At 46.0% G+C, this 21,611-nt stretch overlaps 1 protein-coding gene across 2 annotated transcripts in view; it reads right to left on the reverse strand.

Moving 5' to 3' along the window:
* The window catches only part of LOC119177855 (acidic mammalian chitinase), a 126,110-nt gene that overhangs the window by 73,057 nt on the left and 31,442 nt on the right, over nucleotides 1-21,611 (reverse strand). For both annotated transcript variants that reach the window (XM_075887389.1, XM_075887390.1), the window contains exon 3: nucleotides 4,332-4,525. In XM_075887389.1, the coding sequence (XP_075743504.1) occupies nucleotides 4,332-4,398 (67 nt within the window). In that variant the 5' untranslated portion in view covers nucleotides 4,399-4,525. The remainder of the gene's footprint in view (nucleotides 1-4,331; nucleotides 4,526-21,611) is intronic.

Consider the following 21,611-nt stretch of genomic DNA (forward strand, 5'->3'; position numbering starts at 1 on the left):
TGAGTTTAACGTGAGGAGGAGAGCTGCGTAATTGACGCCTGAGGAAGCCTAGGGTTTTGTTACTGGATGAGATGACGTTGGACACATGCGGAAACCAATTGAGATCTTTGGAGATAGTTACACCAAGATATTTGAAGGTACTAACAGATTCAATAGGAGTGCTAGCAATTTCGTACGGATAGAGGAGAGGGCTTGCTCTAGAGGAGAGGACCAGTGTTTGCTCTGTTATGAAATATTGTGCTCCGTCTTCTAATATTCTTTTTATTGAAGAAAGTAGTATTTCTTGGGGACTTCCGACGGAAAGATTTCTGTCTGTCTGTCTGTCTGTCTGTCTGTCTGTCTGTCTGTCTGTCTGTCTGTCTGTCTGTCTGTCTGTCTGTCTGTCTGTCTGTCTGTCTGTACACTTGTCGGTTCATCTGCCCTTCACGATATCTCAAACGACCGACCCCACCCACAGCGCCCACCAATATAGCTCCAAATTCAGCATTCATACTTATGTGATTGTCAATTAGAAAGCAATTATTTCATATATCCGAGTTATCATAACAACACGTCAATGTTTTGTATGCGTAACTTTATACTGGAGAAGGTACACACAAGGAATTCTAAGGACCGTAGCGTTTATCACGCTGCGCTGACAGTACAACGCGATGCTCAAAAAGACAAGTATCACCAACGTTTGGCTAAGACGACACAGTGGTGGCACCTGCCTGTCGCTACGCGTTTTACTGTTTATCGCCCCAAAAAATGGCGCGCATTCCTTCCTTCGTTTTCGAAGATAACTGCCAGATGGCGCTCGTGTCGAATGGGTCCAACAAAATGGCGGAAGCGAACCAGGAAATTGACTGGTAAATACTATAAGAACAGGAAGGGATTAAACCAAAAATAATCATCGGTTAAGAAGAAGGTGAAGGAAGCTGAGACCGATCTGTGGAGAATTGGCATGATTAAGAAGTCCGCACTAGAGATCTATTGAACTTTTCAGCAGGAAATTGCCAAGGAAAGGATCTATAATAATACTCGGAGTAGTTCTCTATTGTTTGAGGCCAGGACGGGAGTATTGTGAACCAAGACATATCGGGCCAATTACGAAGGGGTAGACACGGTATGCAGTGCGTGTGGAAAGGAAGAAGAAACTGCAGAACACTTGATAATGTTCTGTAAAGGACTTCACCCTATAGTTCAGGATGATGGCGCAGAGTTTTTCAAAGCATTGGGGTTTAGGGACAGTGAGGGCAAAATAGACTTTAAGCGAGTAGAATTAACTAGAAGTAGGTTATCTGATTGGTGGATAAAGTCAAAACACGAGTGAAAAACCCTTCACTACGAAATACGTATCCTCAATTCACTGCAAAGTACGAATCCACTGCGAAGTATGAATTTAAGAAAAAAAAATAAATCTAGTTTTTGGTTAATTAAGTATTATGGCTTGGTGGTGCTAGCCACCACCTGATCTATAGGGTACAGCCATATCCTTCCATCCATCCGTCCGTCCGTCCATCGGTCCATCCTGCCGTCCGTCCGTCCGTCCGTCCACCCATCTATCCATCCATCCATCCATCCATCCATTCATCCATCCATCCATCCATCCGTCCGTCCGTCCCCCCATCAATCCATCCATCCATCCATCCATCCATCCATCCATCCATCCATCCATCCATCCATCCATCCATCCATCCATCCATCCATCAATACATCCATCCATCCATCCATCCATCCATCCATCCATCCATCCATCCATCCATCCATCCATCCATCCATCCATCCATCCATCCGCGATGCGCTCGTTATCCTCCGCTGCACGCTTGAGGCACTCAAACGCAGTGCTTCCAGGATACTATTCACCGATTTTCATGCGCAGAACATCAAATAAACGTTTTGCTCACTTTCTCCAGAGACAAAGCTATCGTCTTTCGACGACATTCGCAGTGTAACATGCAGATCCTGGGCATTTTTTACAGGAGAGAAAGATTTTCAATATTTCTCACTAGTCAGGTCAGTATACAGAAGTTTCACACACACACACACACACACACACACACACACATATATATATATATATATATATATATATATATATATATATATATATATATATATTTGCACATGATTATTACTGATCATTGTATTGTGAGGTCTGGTAACATTTTCAGTATTACGTTGCCAGCAATGTTTTTTTTGTTCTTTGGCAAGGACGATTTTTTTATTGTTAGGGAATATTTGGCTCTCTGGTAATATGCAGGTTCAAGTTTAGTAGCATTGTGATAGTTAAGACGCAAAAACTCGTTTATAAAATCCCGAACATCATTTTTCCTTTTCCTCGTAGCGCGAAGTGTTCAGCAGCCGTCTCTGCTAAACGGGCTTTTCTTTTACTTATCTTTAAATGACATTGGGCCAAATATCAAAGAAAATTCGCGCTGTACAGTTTGTTTTGTACAGAGGCACACGCAGCGTGAATGACTCTACAACTGGTGAATGGTTGGAAATTTCCGTATATTGATAAACAATTCTTTAGCAGACATAATGTACTTGGTAAATTTCGTCAGATACACTAGTAATACAGCGAAATACTCATAGCCCTGTATTTCGCTCCGCTTTACCTAGACAAATACTCTGAATACATTGCCTAAAACACCCTAGTAGTATTTGGATATTCCAGGTGAGGAACTCGGGGTGCAATGTCTCATGTCAAATAAATGCAGGAAGCAGTGAAAGCATAAACTGATTATAGAGCACGCAGTCACCTAGTAAGGTCGCCATAGCAGAATAGCTGTTAATTTTCTAAAAGGCCTTCAAGATACAGCTGCTGGATTCATAATTCCTGCTACCTGGCCTAATTCCTGCCACCATAGAACTATCGTTGCTGCTTTTGAGCGTTGCTTATCACACAATATCCTCCCGCAATGTTGCACTCCTTCTAACCTGTTGTATACAATTTATACCTAGATGATATAGCGCATTTATGCTTCGTGAGGAGGTGTCATAGAAAAATTGTGGTTTGTTGAATGATTAAGTGAGGTTTGATGCCTCAAAGCACCTCGAGCTGTGAGATGCGCACAATGAGGGACTCCAAATAGTGCCCCCTTCCCCTGGGGAACTTTAACGTGCACTGAAGCTTGCATGGCAATCTAACATTCTTCCGCTATCGAAATGCGGCCGCCGCGGCTTTCATCACACACGCATCTGCCGGTTCCTCAGCTGAACACTATAATCACCAAGCTACCACTATGGCCATAGCAAAATCAAAGTATTTTCATACTATACGTGTCTGTTTCGGGCTTTTTGTTAGCCGTATGAACGTTCGTAGAAAGGCATTGTTCCACTTTGAGAAAAAGTATAGGTTATGGATGTTTTACTCTTTTGTGTGATATTGTCTTCCCACGTATAGGGCTTACTTTAAAGGACGTGTTACTTTTTTTAAGGAATCATAATAGTCTCGTCCGACATTCATTGAGCCCACTAGAGACGTAACATGCGCGTCTGAAGAAAGTCGTACTCGTGGCAATCTTGGACTCCTCAAAAGGCTGCGTGAAATGATTGAAGGTATCTGTTTCTTTCCATCGTCTGGTTTGAATTGCATTTTGAAAATGGCTCTTAACATTTCTTCAGCATTTTGTGCACATACACTATACACACGTAAACATCGTAAATAACATTTAGTGTCTCGTTTCTTACCAAGACGCAAGTCGTCCGTTTGTTATTCATTACGTTTCGAGTGTTTTTTCAGCAATGTGTCTTGGGGGTTTATATAAACGTAACATCAGCCTTGTCATTTTATTTGAGCGTGTTGATACACAAAACTTGGAGCCATATTGAGCGCTAAGAAACAGGGAAATCAGAGAGAGCGCACTGTGTTTTTCTCTTTCTGATATACCTGTCTCTTTGCGCTCTTATATGTCATCAAATGTAATATCACTTACATGGGTGATTCTATATGCGTTGTTTTTGCAAATTTTCTGTGAGTAATTGCACCGAAAGTGTGAAGCTATAATAAAATTACAAAAGTATCTAAGCCTGATGGGATACTATTTCATGAAGTTGCACAGCCTGTTCTAGAATAGAATGTTATGTGCTATTCAATCACAATGCACTTTGCTATTGTAGTTAGCATGCAATTACGGTTTGCCTGAGATGTTTTATAACGCAAAGTTCAATAAGCTTGATGCCAAAGATTACAACTACTTACTACTTTACGAATTGAGTTGCAGCACGTTCAAATTGTGAATATCTTGTTCGCCTAGATGATGCATATTGGCAGGGCTTTAATTAAAAGCATAGAGTTTTTTTATAAATTCAGTTAGTTTGTTTTAACACCTAACAATAATACTGACCAGCGGTAGTCCGGAAATACTGCAAATTGAGAAGAGTAGCGCAGACTTGCAGCCATGCCAGCTTCATGGTCAAGCCTTGCCTTGCAAAGTGATTTGACGAGATCAGCCGATTGCTGTGAGTCAGAAGTGAGCACTTCAGAATGTTCTTTGAACAGCCTTATTGCCGTGCTTGACTGTCAAAAATAGTAGACCACCTGCAAGAGACAATCCAGTCGTTTGAAAATCTCGGAATCTGGAACGGCCCTTCTTCATTACCGATAATTGTGGTGGGTTTCACGTCCCAAACCACGAAAAGATTACGAGACACCGTAGTTGTGGGCTATGGAATTTAAATCCAACTCGGTTAATTTAACAGGCACCCAAATCCAAGGATAAGAACCTGCAGCTTTTCAGCCTTCGTTGATAATGTGGTCGCCATGGCCGAGCATCCATACAGCATCCTGCGAGTCGGACATCAGTCACCCTAACCCCCGACCACTATGGTGGGTAACTACACTTTTTCTCTGGATTATCAAAAATGAATTCCTATTGCGATTTATCACATAACTGGGGTAAATGAGGAATGCCACAGCCTAGGCAAATATTTTGCGACGAGACAATACTGCTTACCTACAATACCAGAAGTCCGAATAAGCTATACCGCTCACTTAGGTACATTGAGGGTGGCGCATTGCTGCAAATGACTAATACCAACTTTTTTGCGCAAGCCTAACATGAGCAAGAGAAGCTAGGAAAGGCCGCAGGGAGTTTAATTATATGCGCTTGCCGTATTGTTTTAAAACGTAAGAAAAAGAAACAAAAAATAGGGTTTGCGTCTCACCTTCCGCGATCATTTCTGCCACTACTAAAATCAGCATGTCAAAAGTAGGTCAGGTTATATACCCACTATAAGCTAAGGTAAAGGTAAACACAGAGCATGAATGGGCATACAGTCACGATGCTGTAATGAATGCTCTGGCCAAATAGCAATGTTGAAATACCGTAACTCGTAATATGCTTGAAGTTGGTTTGGTATCGCAATGATTAATTTCTGCGAAGTGAATGAAGAATTATGCTAATGGTTTCCAGGTAACAATTTAGCTTTCTACCGCTTACAATTACACAAAATTAGCAAAGGAAATGACACTGGGTCAGATCAGTTTTGTCCTTTTATCTTTACGTGAAGTACCGTCTACCTTGTCTGAAGCCCTGTGAGTGTATAGGATCAGCGTGAAAGAATACCTACTCAAGACTACATTGAGAATCCTGAACACACATGAAGCTATAGTACACATTGTCATAATAGAAAGCATGTAGAATATTGAGCCGTCGAGGTGATTTATGACCAATAAGGATGCCATATTACTGCGGCTTATTTAGCTGCACCTAGATCATGGTAAAGTCTTAACTTTTTATGCAAAAAGCACTAATAAGGCAGAAAATTGAAAGCTCCACAACGAGCGTACGTACAGTGCCATCCGCGTTTGTGTAGAGCGCGCGAGAAGCCGGCTGTGTTCAGCGGGGAAACAGCGTGTCGCTTCAGCTCTGTGTGACGTAATGGGCTCAGGACAAGATGTAGTCGCGTTTTTTAGCTCGCAATACTACCAGTAAGCCTCGTAACCCAAAAAGCTTCCGACCACTTTGTTTATGCCTCCTAAACAAATATAGGTAAATCATGATTTTAAGCTTCTGAGAGTATTAGCATGTCTATTTTCACGTTTTAGGGCAAAAGCGTCCCCGGGAACGTAGCCTTAAAATTTTTTTAAGTTTGTGTAAAACGAAGAGTATATAATGAAAGTGCAAGCTTAAGCGCTCATTTTTTGTTAGACACAATAATATAGCAACTCGGAGACAATGACACCTGGAATGTAATGGGGCTGTTAGTAGTAGTAGCAGTGGTTGTAGTAGTAGCTGTACTACTGGCAGTACAAGTAATAGTAGCCGTCTCAGTAGATGGAAGAGGATGAGGAGGGGTAAAAAAGTGCAGAGACAGGTAATTTGGCAATGACAGGTGGTATTACCAGGTGGTCTTTAGTCAGCGGTAACCTCGTACTTAGATCACGTAATATGCGACTTCAACACGCAGAGAAACAGTCTCTATCATTGACGGATGAAGCAGTATTTGGTCCTCTAGCTGACGCCCGCACCAGAATTCGGTTAGAGGAGCCATCGTAGCATTCTTAGAAGCAATTGGACTAAATTAATGTCTTTAGAGTGAGCCAACGTAACAAGACCACATTCTCATCTACCTATCTTACCATCGTTATTCATCGAATTTTCGCTCCCCCTTTGCCTTTCTCCAGTGTAGAGTAGTCAGAGCAAACTGTAGCTTTTGCCGACTTCTCTAACGATTATAACCATAAATTCCCTCTCTCTTTCTCGTGTCCAACACTCGCCGTCATGGCGGCTACTAGTAGCACTGACTGACACTCAAACGTTTCAATGCACCTCCACACCCCACAAGAAGAACAAGGGGGATGCCTGCCACTGTAGTCAATTGGTAGAGCATCCAACGTGTTATTTGAAAGTCACAGGCTTGCTCACTGCCAGCCATAAAATATAGTTTGGTCGTGTTTTATTCCTTCAGAATTACGTTAAATTTACTATACTCAAAACATCCCCTTTACTTGTCATGGCTTTTTTATCTGTTGGCTCTGAGTAATGTACCAGAATAGCTTTTTTTTCGGAAGGGGCTGGGGCGCTATTTGACTAGCGATACATATAAAAGTTTATATGGATATAGGGATATTTCTTATATTTTTGTTTATCTATAATAAAAATTGATATATTGATATATCTATAGTTCTGTATTGGGTTTACAGGTGCTCGGTGGTTGCAAGGAGTCGTGGGTAATGCCTTATGTGCCTACCTTATGAAAATAGGACTCCTTAATGCGCAAACGCCTTCAAAATACAGGTATATGTTTGCGGAAATTGTGTAAATGTACATTGATTGGATTCAAGCTTTGTGATATGTCTTGCACTTTGCCTTTGCGTTGTGGGTGTCTCATTGGTGTTGCAGAATTTTGTGTGTTGTTCATTAAATATTCAGGGTTATGTTCGTATACACAATTTCCTTGCTCTCATCTTTCATCAACAATTCGATTTCTCTACTTAATTTATTTGGGCTAGTTCTCCAGTCTCCTCTTCTGAAAGTTTGATGCTAATATTTTGGTTGGCTATAACAAAAATCTAATTTCCGCATCGTTCCTTTAGAACGATGCAAAGACGCACTTCCTAAAACGCTGTTCCAATGATGTGTTAGTTTAGGTGGTAGGGTACATAGCGTCCATCAAACCCTAATTTTGAGGTATTTTAGTATTTCCTTTATAGCATCTAGTTTTTTTTTTCAAACGCATTATGCAGTTTATTTTGCAGCAGGTTTGTGGGATCGAAAACAAACAACTACGGGAGTTACGATTCTTACCCTGGGTGTTTGTCATATGTGTTGAGGTCGAGCACAGCTCTGGAGCACAAAATATTCAGCTGATGTTTTAGGGACGAAACAGGGAAGTTTATTGCAAACTGGTAACAACATTTCAGGTGAGTACAAATGTCTGGTGTAACAAAATAACTTCAGTGGGGTGTACAAACAAAAGAACATGAACAGGATGTAACACACAGCACTTCAATATTCTCACAGATCACTAATCACTCAAGAAAACAAACAGAAAACAAACGCAAAAAGCAGTAAATTGAAACAGATTCACGTATTACGTGCAACGAGAAGCAATTTTTTTCCCGAGTTAAAACGGCAGTAAAAGAAGTTCAATATTACCATTCCCGAACTCCAAAAAACCGTGTATGCCACCTTCTGATAAAGGCTTTTTCCCCCTGAGTTTAAATCCTTTCGGTAAGGTAACGAAACATGATCATTCTAATCTTCTGTAACTCTGGGTATGCAGCTCGTTGGGGTCGTCGTCGTGGTGCTTCGGCCATAAATTGGCGACGCCACAAGACGAGCATTGTGACGTACAGTACGAGTTGTTAACATAAGCTGCGCTGTTGGCTCGAAGGAATTGATACTCCGAACTGACAATGCACGACGTGCCGCACGCCTTAGGCCACTATGCATTCAAACATCGTGTGGCGGATCGTTTCTCTTTTCCCGCAAATGGGGCAGTGGTCACTGGGAACGAAGCCTCACTTTGACAGTCACTGACGAGTGGGCAACGCGTCCCATCGCCGCAGTCAATCAAATTTTCTAACTATTTTCGGTACGTGGTTGTTCCGCCATTTCTTCCATTTGCAGGGCCTCCATCTCTGTTTTTCCTCGTCAGTAATCGAGCGACTTAATAACATTTCGCTAATGCGTGCTGGTGCGAGCTTTGCAAAGTATTCTTCAGCGGCGTCGCCGTCAACCGAACGCTTGAGGCCCCCGGCTGCCTTATAAAAGGCATGTGGGTGTTTTGCGTGAGGTTCTCGGTACCTTTCCGACGTGAATGCGGCTCCAAGAGTTCCGACCCAATATAGCAGTAAGCTACGGCCAGGGTAGTCATTGTCCTGAGACAATTTGTGAGCTGTTGTAGCTGCAAATGCCTTTGTGACTGTCGCAACATCTGGCAGACTGAGTCCTCCACAATGTTTTGGGAGCTTCAGGAACTTTTGTTGAACTTTCGGTGTTTTCCCGTTCCTTAAGAAGGCTCGAACCAATGACGCAAGGCAGCTCGCAAAAAGTTTGGTTATGAGTACAATGTGCCCGATTTTATAAAAAGCATATGCGCATGCTTTGGATTTCACCACCGTCACTTTGGCGTCAAGTGAGAAATTGAAGTTAGTGGCATACGCGAAGACCTTCGTGGCTCTATGTATCGCGTCCTCCAAATTTCTTTTCGCCACCTCCCCGTCTTGAAAGTATACCCCGAGGACATTTACGGCATCCACGTATTGAATACCACCCGGAAAAGAGCCGCCGAAGCCACCGAAATGAAGGGCTTTGTTTTTCCCCGCATTCAGGAAAGCGCCCGATAAACTGGCATACTCTTCTAACAGCTCCAAGAAAGCGCGGTAACTGGCTTCGTTTTGCATGAACACAGAGATGGCATCTGCATAAGCAGTGATGCTAACCAACTCCAGACCTGTTGTTGGAAAGCCCTGATTATTAGGGCACTTTGCAACTTTCCTAAGGAGAAGATCTGTGGAAAGAACAACGAGCACCGGTGCAATTGTACATCCCTGGTGAACACCTCTTGTTACTGGAAAGCTTGCTGTCTCCACGCCGTTGATGAGAAGTCAATTGGTCATGCTGGTGTATGGAAGCTTTATACAGCGAGCGTACTGCTCAGGCAAACCAAACATTCTAAGTACGGAGTACAGGTAGTCTTGTTCGACCCTGTCGAAGGCCTGAGCTTGATCCAATGACACGAAAGCACCGGTAACATTTTCGGCGTTGGCATAGTAGAACAAATCTCTTATCAGATTAACTGTTTGAAAGATTCACTTACACGGCACTGCACACGTTTGCGTGAGTGACACTATATCAGGCAGAAAAGGTTTTAGCCTCAAGCCAAAGATCGTAGCTACAAGTTTGTAGTCCGTGTTAAGGAGGGTAATCGGCCTTCATGACCGTGGATCGTCAGGATCAATGCCCTCATTTGGCAGCAAGACTACACGGCCGTCGCTGAACGGCGTCGGCTTTTGCCCATCAACAATGAACTCGTTAACAATGTCAGTAAGTGCGTCGCCTAGGACGTCGAAAAATGTTATATAAAACCTCGTCAATATTCTGTCTCGACCTGAAGCCGTGGTAGTGTTCCTTTGTCTCAAGGCTTGCAAAACTTCATTTTTCGTCGCCTCAGCGCAGAGCATATCAGACGCCTCAGGACACAGCGTGGGCAAGCCTTCACAAAAGTTTGCGATTCTTTGATGCTGGTTGCTGTCTTTGGAGCGATGATCTGCAGAGCAGAGCCTTTTGAAATGCGCCCTAAAGACCTCCTCGATTGATTTGATATCTGTGACGAAGCTTCCACACTCCGTCCGTGCTGCACCGATAATACTGGGCTGGTGTTTTCTTACCCCTACTCGCTGTGCGTATGCCAAGTTACCTAGTTCATCCGTACGCCGGTGCAGTTCCTCTGCGCGTTTAATAGCCGCGGACCTTGCCCTCAACAAGACGTCGTATTTAGCCTTTTTGGCACCAGCGTACTTTTGAATTGCGCCAGTTAGATTACCTGCGCACTCAACGATTTGACTACACCTTAATGCTTTATTCATTTGTGATGTTAGACGTGCATCGCGCATTTTCCCGGCCTCCTGGCAATCACACGCCATCTGTCCTTCAAGAGATCCCATGCTGTCGGCGTAATTTGCGGCGTGTCTTCCAAAGACGCATAGATATTCATGCGAATTTCAGATACCGAAACTTCATCACTTAAAATTGATGAATTCATTCGCCACAACTTGGAGCAATGTCTTCCCAGATGGCCCTTCAATTTCAACAGCACTGGCATGTGGTCGCTGAGCTTGCGTTCCCCAGGCGCTAAAGAATTGACATCGCATGTCTCTAAACTTGCAACGAGCTCGTTAGGAATATAGACTCTGTCAATCCTGCCCTGAGACGTACCCTGAACGTGCGTGGCTCCTAAGGTGTTCCCGTGAAGCGTTGTCCATGCATCGACCAGCTTCAACTCTGTACATATTTTCTGCACCTCTTTCGAATAGTATGTGCTTTGTCCTTGACTAGGGCCTAGGACATCTCGAATTGAATCAAAAATACAGTTGAAATCACCTAAAAACACGCACGGTTCTGAATTTAACAGGAATGACCTGGTACCTCTAAAAAAGTCATTGAAAAGAGACCTATCCACGGGTGCGTGAAAGTTGGTGAATCTGATTTTCTGGTCGTTTATACACATGTCAACTGCAATAACACGGCCTTCTGCATCGAAGAGGCAATGCGCAGCCCGCCTGAACCTCGGATTGAGAAACACGACACCGGTGCCACGCGACTTCGTCTGCATTAATGAGAAGAAGGCTTCAACCAAAAATCTAGTACGGAAGGTCAGGACGTCGTGCCGCGTTCGAAAGTTCGTCTCTTGCAGAAAAAGCACGTCGAGCCCGAGCGAGCGCACAAGGTTCATTATCTCCTGTTGTTTTGGAAGATCTTTGAAACCACAAACATTTGAAGTCATCAAAGAAAGCCTACCCATTTAAAATTACTTTAGGGGGAAACGAAACAATCGTTTTTTTTTTCATTTTTTTAACAGTGATGAGTAAGGGCCTCTCCTGGCCTCTCCTGTGTCAAGCGGCAGTAGATGAACTCAACGTGATGATAGTCGAAGGGCTGGCGCTGAGATTTACTCATGCGCACAGATAGAACGGACCCAGTAACCAACACCAATAATAAGTGAAATAGTACACGCAGCATGCAACGTAGCTCACATGATGTAATTACTATAACAGTGCGTAGCCTCCACAGCATAGAACTCAAAAATTGGCACATGGAGGTTCCATCGTGAATGACAGTAACATTGGAATACTAAACAGTTTGCATGCATCAGACACAACAAATGCATAGTGGTTGTACGGCTGGGAAGCAAGCATTGCAACGGTGCTGGCAACAGGAAGCAGAAAGAATGGATGTGGGTGGCACAAATTAAAAAAAAAAAACATTGAGTCATCACCCGCATCAGGTGATGGATCTAAGTTTGTCAAATTCAATCGAGGCTTTTTGGATGTTCCGGAGGTGGTGACATCACTTCCACTGCTTGAGCTACCAGGCTTAGTGCGACGCTGAGAGTTTGTGGCTCTAGACAATTTGTCGGGAAAACACGTATTTTCAAGAGACAAAGATACCAATCGTGAGGCTTGCGAAAATCTGTCACTTCTTAATTTTCGTGATGGTGACCGGCTCCTACGATGTCTGAATGTCTTGTCGGACGCTTCCTCTTGGGCCTGTACAGCGTGTGTGCGAGGCGTTTTAGGTTCCCTTGAAGACGTGGTCTTTACTTCTTTCTTGGTCGTAGTCTTCTTGCTACCTTCCAGGCCCACAGGTGGGCGTTCATGGAGATCGTCAATTGCAGTTGTTGCCTCGGAAGGGAGGAGCCACTTTCCCGGTTGGCCAGCGCCCCGAGATGCTTGGGACGCTTCCTCCAGCGGTGATGCGTTCGAGGAATGTTCGTTTTCTGTGGCCTTGAGTTTCTCTGATGAAGACGTAGCAGATGCACTCGGCGTCTCCACAGCGTTGCTGGGCTCCTCTGTTCGACGTTGTGGGACATGAGAACACTGCGATGTCTCCAGTCAGCGCAGAAACGTCGTTGTCACTCATTGTGTATAGCCACGCGGCATCAACGCCGCTGGGATCTTCTGTCTTGGCGTCATGAAATTCTGTGTCAGTTGCGCTGTCTTCATCCCAATAATCTGGAATCTTCTTTTGCCGTGGCTTGGTTTTGCGTTGCAAAACTTCCATGTGCCTGGAGTTTCCAATTTGGGTTGTTCTCTTCGAAGCAGGCTCTCCAAGTTCTGGGAATTGTTTCATTGACCATGAGGTGCTCTGCGATGCGTCTGTGTATTACTTGGGACAGCAGCAATCTTTCGTCGCGTGGTCCCCATTACAGCGCTTAGACTTGGACACACAATCCTCAGATGTGTGGCTGAAGGTGCCACATCGTTGACAGAAGGGTGTTGTGCAAGTAACCTCAACATGATCTTCTCTGCTGCAGCGTGCGCACACTTTGCGCATCCCGCGATACTCGTGCATCACGCGGTGGCCTTGAATTGATATGAAGTTAGGGCGGGTTGGCCATCTCGATTCGGACGATGTGGGTACCAGTGTACGTTGATTAATGCTTTTGCGAAGTTACAAATGTGATACTCTTCCCTTTTTCGTATGGCTGAAGAGCTGAAATAACTGCGCCATCTGACACGTACGGCGGGAGGCGGAACACACTAACTTGTACGCTTGGGGCCCCGACTGCCTCAACTTGTATCTTGTGACCTTGTACCTTGAATCCTTGGTTTACCATCAACTTGGTTGCTTGTGCAGCCGACCGAGCCGCAACTAGGAAGTTCGAAGCTCCGAGGTGTTGCAGGAACAGCACCCCTACCCTCCCCATCACGTCTTCGAGGCCATCGATGATCTCGTCGACGGATGTCGTCCCCTCCGGGACGGTGAAGTTGAAGCAGTGCTCTTTGAGGGGGAGCACCGCAGGCCTGGACGCCACCCTCGCTGGTCCCGGCAGGCGCCGACGACGATAGGATCAGGCATAAAAAAAAACTGGCTGGCAAAGTCGCGAGTGGACACACGGCAGCAACGCCGCCGGAATGCTGACCGCGTTGAAGACTGGAACGCCGAAGCTCCTTACAGCAGCACCCGTTTTTTCCTCGTAGCTGTTGTAGTAGTGTTTAACAAGTATAACATTTTGACCTCCAAGGTGGTGCCGGTGAGATTTCTTCTATGCGTTGTTGAACAATAAAAAATAGTGCTCGATGTACATGCCAATGGCTGCTAAGGGGAATGAGAGACAGGAGAATTCAGCTTTTAGTTAACGCGCATGCTGCGAATTTTTTATTGTTCAACAATGCACAGAAGACAAGAAAGGGTTCCTACGTCATACTCACTGGGCGTAACCTCCTAGGTTTTAGAAAGGTTTAGCGAGCGTTGGGCCGCAGTGCCATGAATACAGTGAACTAGTATATACCATGAACTTGAGGTGGGAAGTAGACACGAAGCGCAAGCCGTAAGAAAATGTGCGTGTGTCACCTCTCGTTCAGTGTTTGGATTGTCCGCTGGATGGCGGTGCTTCTATATGAGGAATATATGATTAAAAGATGCGAGATGGTGGTACTTGGAGTGTTAAGTAGCTGGACGAACGGACACACAGACAGATGCATGAACGGGCGCACGGATCGCTGCACGGACGGATGGACGCATGGACTGATGCGAGAGCGGATGTGTGAACGAAAGCAGGGACGGACGCGCAGATGAACATGTGGACGCACGAACAGAAGCACGCATGGACGGGCAGATTAACGAACGGGCGGCCACACAGACGCACGCATTCATGGACGGAAGCAAAAACGAATGAATGGACGGATCCTTCGCCCCACTATCCATCATTCACTCAGTGGATATGCTGCAATTGTTTTACCCTTTGTGTTAGATCTGACCAGATGCTTGTTTCTGTAGTGCCTTGTTTGCTAGCGTTCGCAGGTGTATTCGCACGCAAACTGCGTGGAGTTAGTTTCTAAACTTGTTGTGGTGGTTCTGTTACGGCATTTATTACCACATCGATCGTCAGAGGCGATGCTTCTTGTGCCTCAGCTACGGTGTGCCGCGTGTCGCACCTAGTGCTTGTAGTAGGTGAACTGTGTTGTTGTAAATCATGGGATTCTTCTACACGTGGTGTTAGGGTCAGTGTCTGTTTAAAATCATTTGTTATTCCGTGCTTCATGTTTCGTCAGATCACTGCAAGGCACAAAAAATTCAGATGTAGTCCAGCCCGAGTAAGCAAGGTCTCAATATCCTGGTTAATTTCAGCATGGTGGATGACATAAACATTTTTAAATGCGAAGCATTTTTTAGCAAAAATTGACGAGTTTGACCGTATCTATCTACCTAGCCGCCTATGACTTCTATCTCTCCTGGCCTTTTCGTTAATTGGATCTGTACAAACCTGGTACGGCATGACATGACTGTGTGACAAGCACAGGTGACTAGTCATAACGTGAAGAATCATGACTTGTGTGTCATGAATGTCATAACTTACAAGTCATGGTCTTGCTGCTCCAGTGATGGTTTCGTTCACAAGAAATGTAGCAAAACTGGTGTGGAATGACATCACTGCATTGCGCCTATAGGTGACATCCCCTCATGTGGATATTGCAACACGCGTGTAATGTAAGAACAGGACTACATGCCACGCTCATGATATGCTCAAGGTCGTTTCTCCAGCTTCACATAACCAAATTGGGTATTACGTGACCTGAAGGAAAAATAAAAGTATACGACTTGGGCAAACAATATGTTACGTTTATAAATGAGTTTATTACGCTGTGGCGTACTGGGGAGGCTTGAAGGGGTTGTGCACCGGAGGCCTATCTCGCTAGCCGAACGTCCTCTTCTCTAATCTGCCTGTTCCCCGCTACTCAGAGGCTCATACCCAAATCACATATGCAGTAACATTTCCCTCCGCGCAGACGTAGCCCACTGGGCGAGTTAAAAAGTCTCTATGGGAATATAGCGCTTCAAACGTGCTATATGGACAAGTTCAGTCTTTGCAGACCGTCGGCCATTTGAATGAAGACTTGCTACACGGTAAGTTAAATCGCTTATACGTTCTAGAACAACATAAGGTCCCGCATAGTGTGCAAGCAGTTTTTCACACAACCCACGTTTTCTATTTGGCGTCCACAGCAACACGAGGTCTCCACGATTATACGTCACGTGTCGACGTCGACGGCCAAAACGTGTCTTCGAGCGATCTTGCGAAGCGAGGGTGCGCAGGTAAGCAAGACGTCGGGCTTCTTCTGCTCGGCAGACGATCTCGGATATACCTGAATTATGGTAGTCCAAAAACGGGAAGACGATATCCCGGGTATGACGAGGTGGCCGAGCATACAGAAGAAAGAACGGACTGTAGCTGGTAGTCTCATGCTGTGCGGTGTTAAATGCGTAGGTGATGAAAGGTAGTGCGCCATCACAGTTCTTGTGATCTGCTGCGACATACGTAGAAAGCATGTTCGTGAGAGTCCTGTTAGTTTGTTCCGTCAGGCCATATGTTTGGGGATGATATGGCGTAGAGTGCCGAAAGCTTGAAGCGCATAGTCGAAGCATCTCGTCTACCACGTCTGCAGTGAATTGTCGCCCACGATCAGTGATAACAATTTTAGGAGGTCCATGTCGTAGAACCACAAAACGCAGCATGAATAAACACAAGTAAGCTACCGTTGCCGATGGTATAGCAGCTATCTCGCAGTACCGTGTTAAGTGGTCGGTACATACGACTATCCAGCGATTACCACTAGAAAACCTCGAAAAGGGAGCTAGAAGGTCAATCCCAACTTGCTCGAATGGAGTTCTAGGGGGTGGGATAGGATGTAGTCGCCCTGGAGGAGCACTGGTAGGGCGCTTGCAGCGTTGGCACTCGTTGCAACTAGAGACGTACTGTTCCGTCGTCTGGCGCATTTTCGGCCAGTAAAATCTTTTTGAATCCGGCAAAGAGTATTCACTGTGCCTAGATGGCCGCACTTTGGGTCATCATGCATGGCCTGCAACACGGAAACGCGAAGGCTCTTCGAAACCACTAGAAGATATCGTAAGCCGGTTGTAGCATAGTTCTTTTTGTACAGAAGCCTGTCGCGCATGCAGAAGCGAGTCGCCGATGGTCTTGACTCGGTAAGAAGAAGCTCCTGTATGGTGCGGTCCCTTTGCTGCTCAATCCTAAAGGCATTTGTATCAGGAAATGGCAGGTCCAATGGCGCGATGTAGGTGTCCATGTTGCCCGCGTCGCAGTCCGTCGATGGGAGTGGTAGTCGCGAAAGACAATCTGCATCAGCGTGATGACTACCACTTTTTACGAAACCGTAAAGTCGTATTACTGCAGACGGAGTGCCCAACGCGTCAGTCGACCAGATGGGTCACGCAGATTGACCAACCAGCAGAGCGAATGATGATCTGTCATGATGGTAAAGGGGCGTCCGTACAGGTAGGGCCGGAAGCGCTGCACTGCGAAGACTACTGCGAGGCATTCTTGCTCTGTGACGGTGTAGTTACGCTCAGACTTGCTTAGCAAGCGACTTGCATACGCAACGACATGTTCTTAGGTATCCAAGGGTTGAACCAGCACGGCCCCAACAATGACACCACAAGCGTCCGTGTGAAGTTCTGTGGAAGCCAGAGGATCGGCGTGTCGAAGAATCTTAAGGGATGTCAAAAGGAACTTCAACTCAGAAAAAGCGGACGCACATTCCGGAGTCCAGTCAAATGGCGTGCCTTTCTGAAGCAGGCACGTGAGTGGGGGCGCGATATTGGCAAATCCAGAGATGAATTGACGGAAGTATGAGCAGAGGCCCGAAAAGCTGCGTAGTTCTTTCGCTGAACGAGGTTGCTTGAACGCCTCCACTGCAGCCGTTTTTGCGGGATCTGGCCGTATGCCTTCTTTATTCACCAAGTGTCGAAGAACGAGTGTTTGACGTTCTCCGAAACGACATTTCTTTGAGCTGAGCACTAAGCGTGCTTTGCTTAGGCAGTTCAGCACGAGGTCGAGGCGTGTGTTGTGCTCACAGAAAGTGCGCCCAAAAATCACAACATCGTCCAGATAACACATGCATACTTCCCACTACAAACCACGCAGAATTTTGTTCATGAAGCGCTCAAACGTTGCAGGCGCATTGCATATTCCGAATGGCAGCACATTGAATTCAAAAAGTCCATCTGGTGTAACAAATGCCGTTTTGTCTTTGTCTTCCTCGTGCATTGAAATTTGCCAATACCCTGACCTCAAAGCAACAGACGAAAAGTAGGAGGCTGATGAAAGACAGTCTATAGCATCATCAATACGCGGTAGTGGGCACACATTCTTCTTTGTGATGGTGTTGAGACGGCGGTAGTCAACGCAAAATTGCCATGTTCCATCTTTCTTGACCAATATTACGGGAGCGGCCCACGGACTGCATGATTCCTGAATCACATCATTCTTAAGCATCTCGCCAACCTGTTCATTTATCACTGCGCGTTCCGAAGGCGATACCCGGTATGACTTTTGTCGGAGAGGTCTATGGTATGCCGTATCTATGCGATGCTTTACAAGAGAAACAGGGATTGACAGTGGAGCCTGTAGCTGTGTGAAATGGAAAAGACCAGCATGTTTGCGCAGAATACTCGCCAGGTCATTACGCTCGTTGGTGCTAAGAGACTTGTCAAACATTTCTACTATGAAGGTGTCCCGGGCGTTCAAATGATTGGAATCGAGCTTATTCGAAGAATCACTGCTCTCTGCAAGGATGGCAAGTGAGAACACCTGATGTTGACGGATCTTAGCGAGTTGTAGACTCTTTGGCAGTACCGAAGGTTCATTTGAGCCATTGATCACCCACAAACAAGTATGCCCTTGCACAACCGACAGCGTACAATAGGGTAATAGAACATTCTTCTTTATTCAGCTGAGGTGAGTGGGCTCTACGGTGGCATCAAATGTCGTCTCTGTTGCAGGGGAACTGACGACAGGAACACACTTGGCTGACAAGGGTGGTACAATTGTGTCCATGGACACGCAAAGGGTACTTTCCATACAGGGCGGACTTTCCATAATCGCTACGGGAACATTTGAATCTAGTGTGATCTCTCTTGAGCGGCAATTGACAGTGGCACCACAAAAATTCAGGAAGTCAAGTTTTATTATTACATCATGCGTTGAATGAAAGAGAACAGCAAAATTAGCAATGAAATTGTGGCCACCCGCCAAACTAACAGTCAATGTGCGAACACCAACAGGTTGTAAGACATCTCCGCTCACTCCACGAAATGTATCAGCACGGTCCCAACGGAACATAACCTTTCGTCCAAGAAGAGATTTAAATACTAGACTCATCACTCATATGGCTGCACCTGTGTCCACTAAGGCAATTGCTGAGACACCGTCAATTAGCACACGAACCTTATTTTTAAACATGCAAATTAAAGGAGGCACTTCTGTGGAAATCGAAGACTGTCCAGCGACCTCACCTCCAACGGTCGCGCCGACTAGTTTTGCGGAGGCGGCGAAGGGTAGCGGCGCCTTGGAGACGGCGACCGATTGGGTCGAGGGGCTGGCGGGGGTGTCAGACTGCGGTCAGAGACCGGACAACGGTTTCGCAGTGGTCTTATCTCGTGAGATGTGCTTCCAGGGAATGTTGGTGCTCGTGCGGACAGGTGGGATCTTGGTGAGCGGTCGTACCTCAGCGGCTGCCGGTAGTTACAGTACCTGGCAATGTGCCCTTCGACGCCACAGTTGTAGCAGACAGGTAGGGGTCGTTCGCCGAACCACTGCTGAGAACGCTCCGCTGTGAAAGGTCGCCTATCCGAACCGAGTGGAGCAGCTTGCTGAACGGGAACTGCCCGCTTCTCTGAAGCGCGGCCGGTACGAAGGCGTCGGTCATACCGCTCGTCAGGCGCGAATGAGTCTCGGCGTGGCCAAGCAGTTCCAGCTTCGCTAAAGTCCGTCACACAAACCGATGATGGCAGAGGAGCGAACGGTGCTGGGTAATAGAATGAACAGGTAGGCGGATGATGGATGGTGTCGTCGACCAGTGTGTCTTGTCGCTGTAGCTCTTCGCGCACTATTGCCCTGATAGTAGCGGCAAGGTCGGCAGGCGGGCTTACGTCGACGCTGGCGACCGTTGTTACATTTGCCAGCCTACCAAATTTCGGGGCGATACGACGGGTCTTCAGCTTCTCGAAAGTACGGCAGTGATGTTGGACGGCAGAGACGGAAGTGAGGTCTTCCCTGCCTATCAAAAAATTGTAGACGTTCTCTGCTATACCTTTCAGAAGGTGTCCGACCAAGTTCTTTTCAGACATATGCGGGTCTATGATCTTGCAGAGCATCAGAACCTCCTCTATGTAGGTGGTACACGTTTCTCCAGGTGTCTGGGCTCTTTGAGCCAGAGTGCGCTCCGCGCTTTTCTTTTTCACATCAGAGTCGCCGAAGGATTTTTTGAGTTCTTCTGCGAAACGATCCCATGTTGCTAATGAATCTTCGTAGTTTTCGTACCACATCAAGGCGGTTTCCGTGAGAAACAGCGCGACAGTCCCCAGTTGTTCGGTGGGATTCCAGCCGTTTTACCGGCTCACCCTTTTGTAGTGTGTCAGCCACGCATCCACATCTTTCCCTGCTTTTCCCACGAACGGGCGGGTTTCCATATAGCGATATCGAGGTGCAGCCGGCACTGATATTTGCGTGGTTGAGAAGCCGTGACATTCGCTCTCAGTCATGACGGTTGTTGTTGGTGGCAGACCGGCAAGACGACGGCTCCGGCGAAGTTCAGACAGCTGTGACTCCATGGTTCGTCGACGTGCTTTACCCCGCACCTCCACCACTCTGTTACGTATATAAATGGGTTTATTACGCTATGGCGTACTAGGAGGCTTGAAGGGGTCGTGCACAGGAGGCCTATCTCGCTAGCCGAACGTCCTCTTCTCTAATCTGCCTGTTCACCGCTACACAGAGGCTCATACCCAAATCACATATGCAGTAACAATAATAATCATGACACCCGTGTCATATGAGAACATGATGACATGCTACGCTCATACTGTGCTCGCTGAAATTTCCCTAGCTCCACTTATACCGAATTCGGCGTTACGTGACGTAAGTAGATGACGAAGGTATATGACAGGTTCAAACATGACAATCACGATATGCCTGTCATGTGAGAATATGAATACATATCACGCTCATGACGCACTCGCGACTGTTTTGCTAGTGTGACATATATCAAATTTTGTATCACGTAACGTGCACAGCCGACAAAGATATTGATTGATTTGTGAGGTTTAACGTCCCAAAACCACCATATGATTATGAGAGACGCCGTAGTGGAGGGCTCCGGAAATTTCGACCACCTGGGGTTCTTTAACGTGCACCCAAATCTGAGCACACGGGCCTCGACATTTCCGCCTCCATCGGAAATGCAGGCGCCACAGCCGGGATTTGAACCCGCGACCTACGGGACAGCAGCCGAGTACCTTAGCCACTAGACCACCGCGGCGGGGCAACCGACAAAGATAAATGACGCGTCCAAAATATGATAATTATGACATGCGTGTCACGTAAAACATGACTACATGCTACGCTCATAGCACCCTCGTGGCCATGTCGCTAGCTTCACGTACACCAAATTCTATATTACGTGACGTTAATGAACGACGAGCATAAAGTCTTGGCGCGAACATGATAATCCTGACATGGAAGTCACATGCATCAAAATTTATGTCCGCCTTGTAGCGTTGTGCCGATTTTCTTATAACAATTAGGCCTTCGTTATTCGTGCTTCGCATACCACCGATTCTCTCTGTGCATGGGATCTAACAATTTTTCGTGACCATGCTGAATGTCCCAATGAAATTCGTTAACAGTACGTGATCGTTATGCGTGATAGCAGTGAACGCGATTGCGCGAAGAGGGGTGAGTGTTTGTGATCCTATGCACAACTGTTGTAAGGGTGAGCTTTTTGTCTGGTCTTTTGTTCTGCACAAGGTTTACGAGATTTTAGGGCGTTCACAATGACGTCATCGTTGTTGTATGTAGAGTCGTTAGTACTGCAGTGAATGATGAATAAAATGCGTCAATTTCCCTGGTGCAGCAGCAATAAAATTTCTAAGGTT

This window comes from Rhipicephalus microplus, chromosome 1 (genome assembly GCF_043290135.1).
Source record: "Rhipicephalus microplus isolate Deutch F79 chromosome 1, USDA_Rmic, whole genome shotgun sequence".
Taxonomy (NCBI): Eukaryota; Metazoa; Arthropoda; class Arachnida; order Ixodida; family Ixodidae; genus Rhipicephalus; species Rhipicephalus microplus.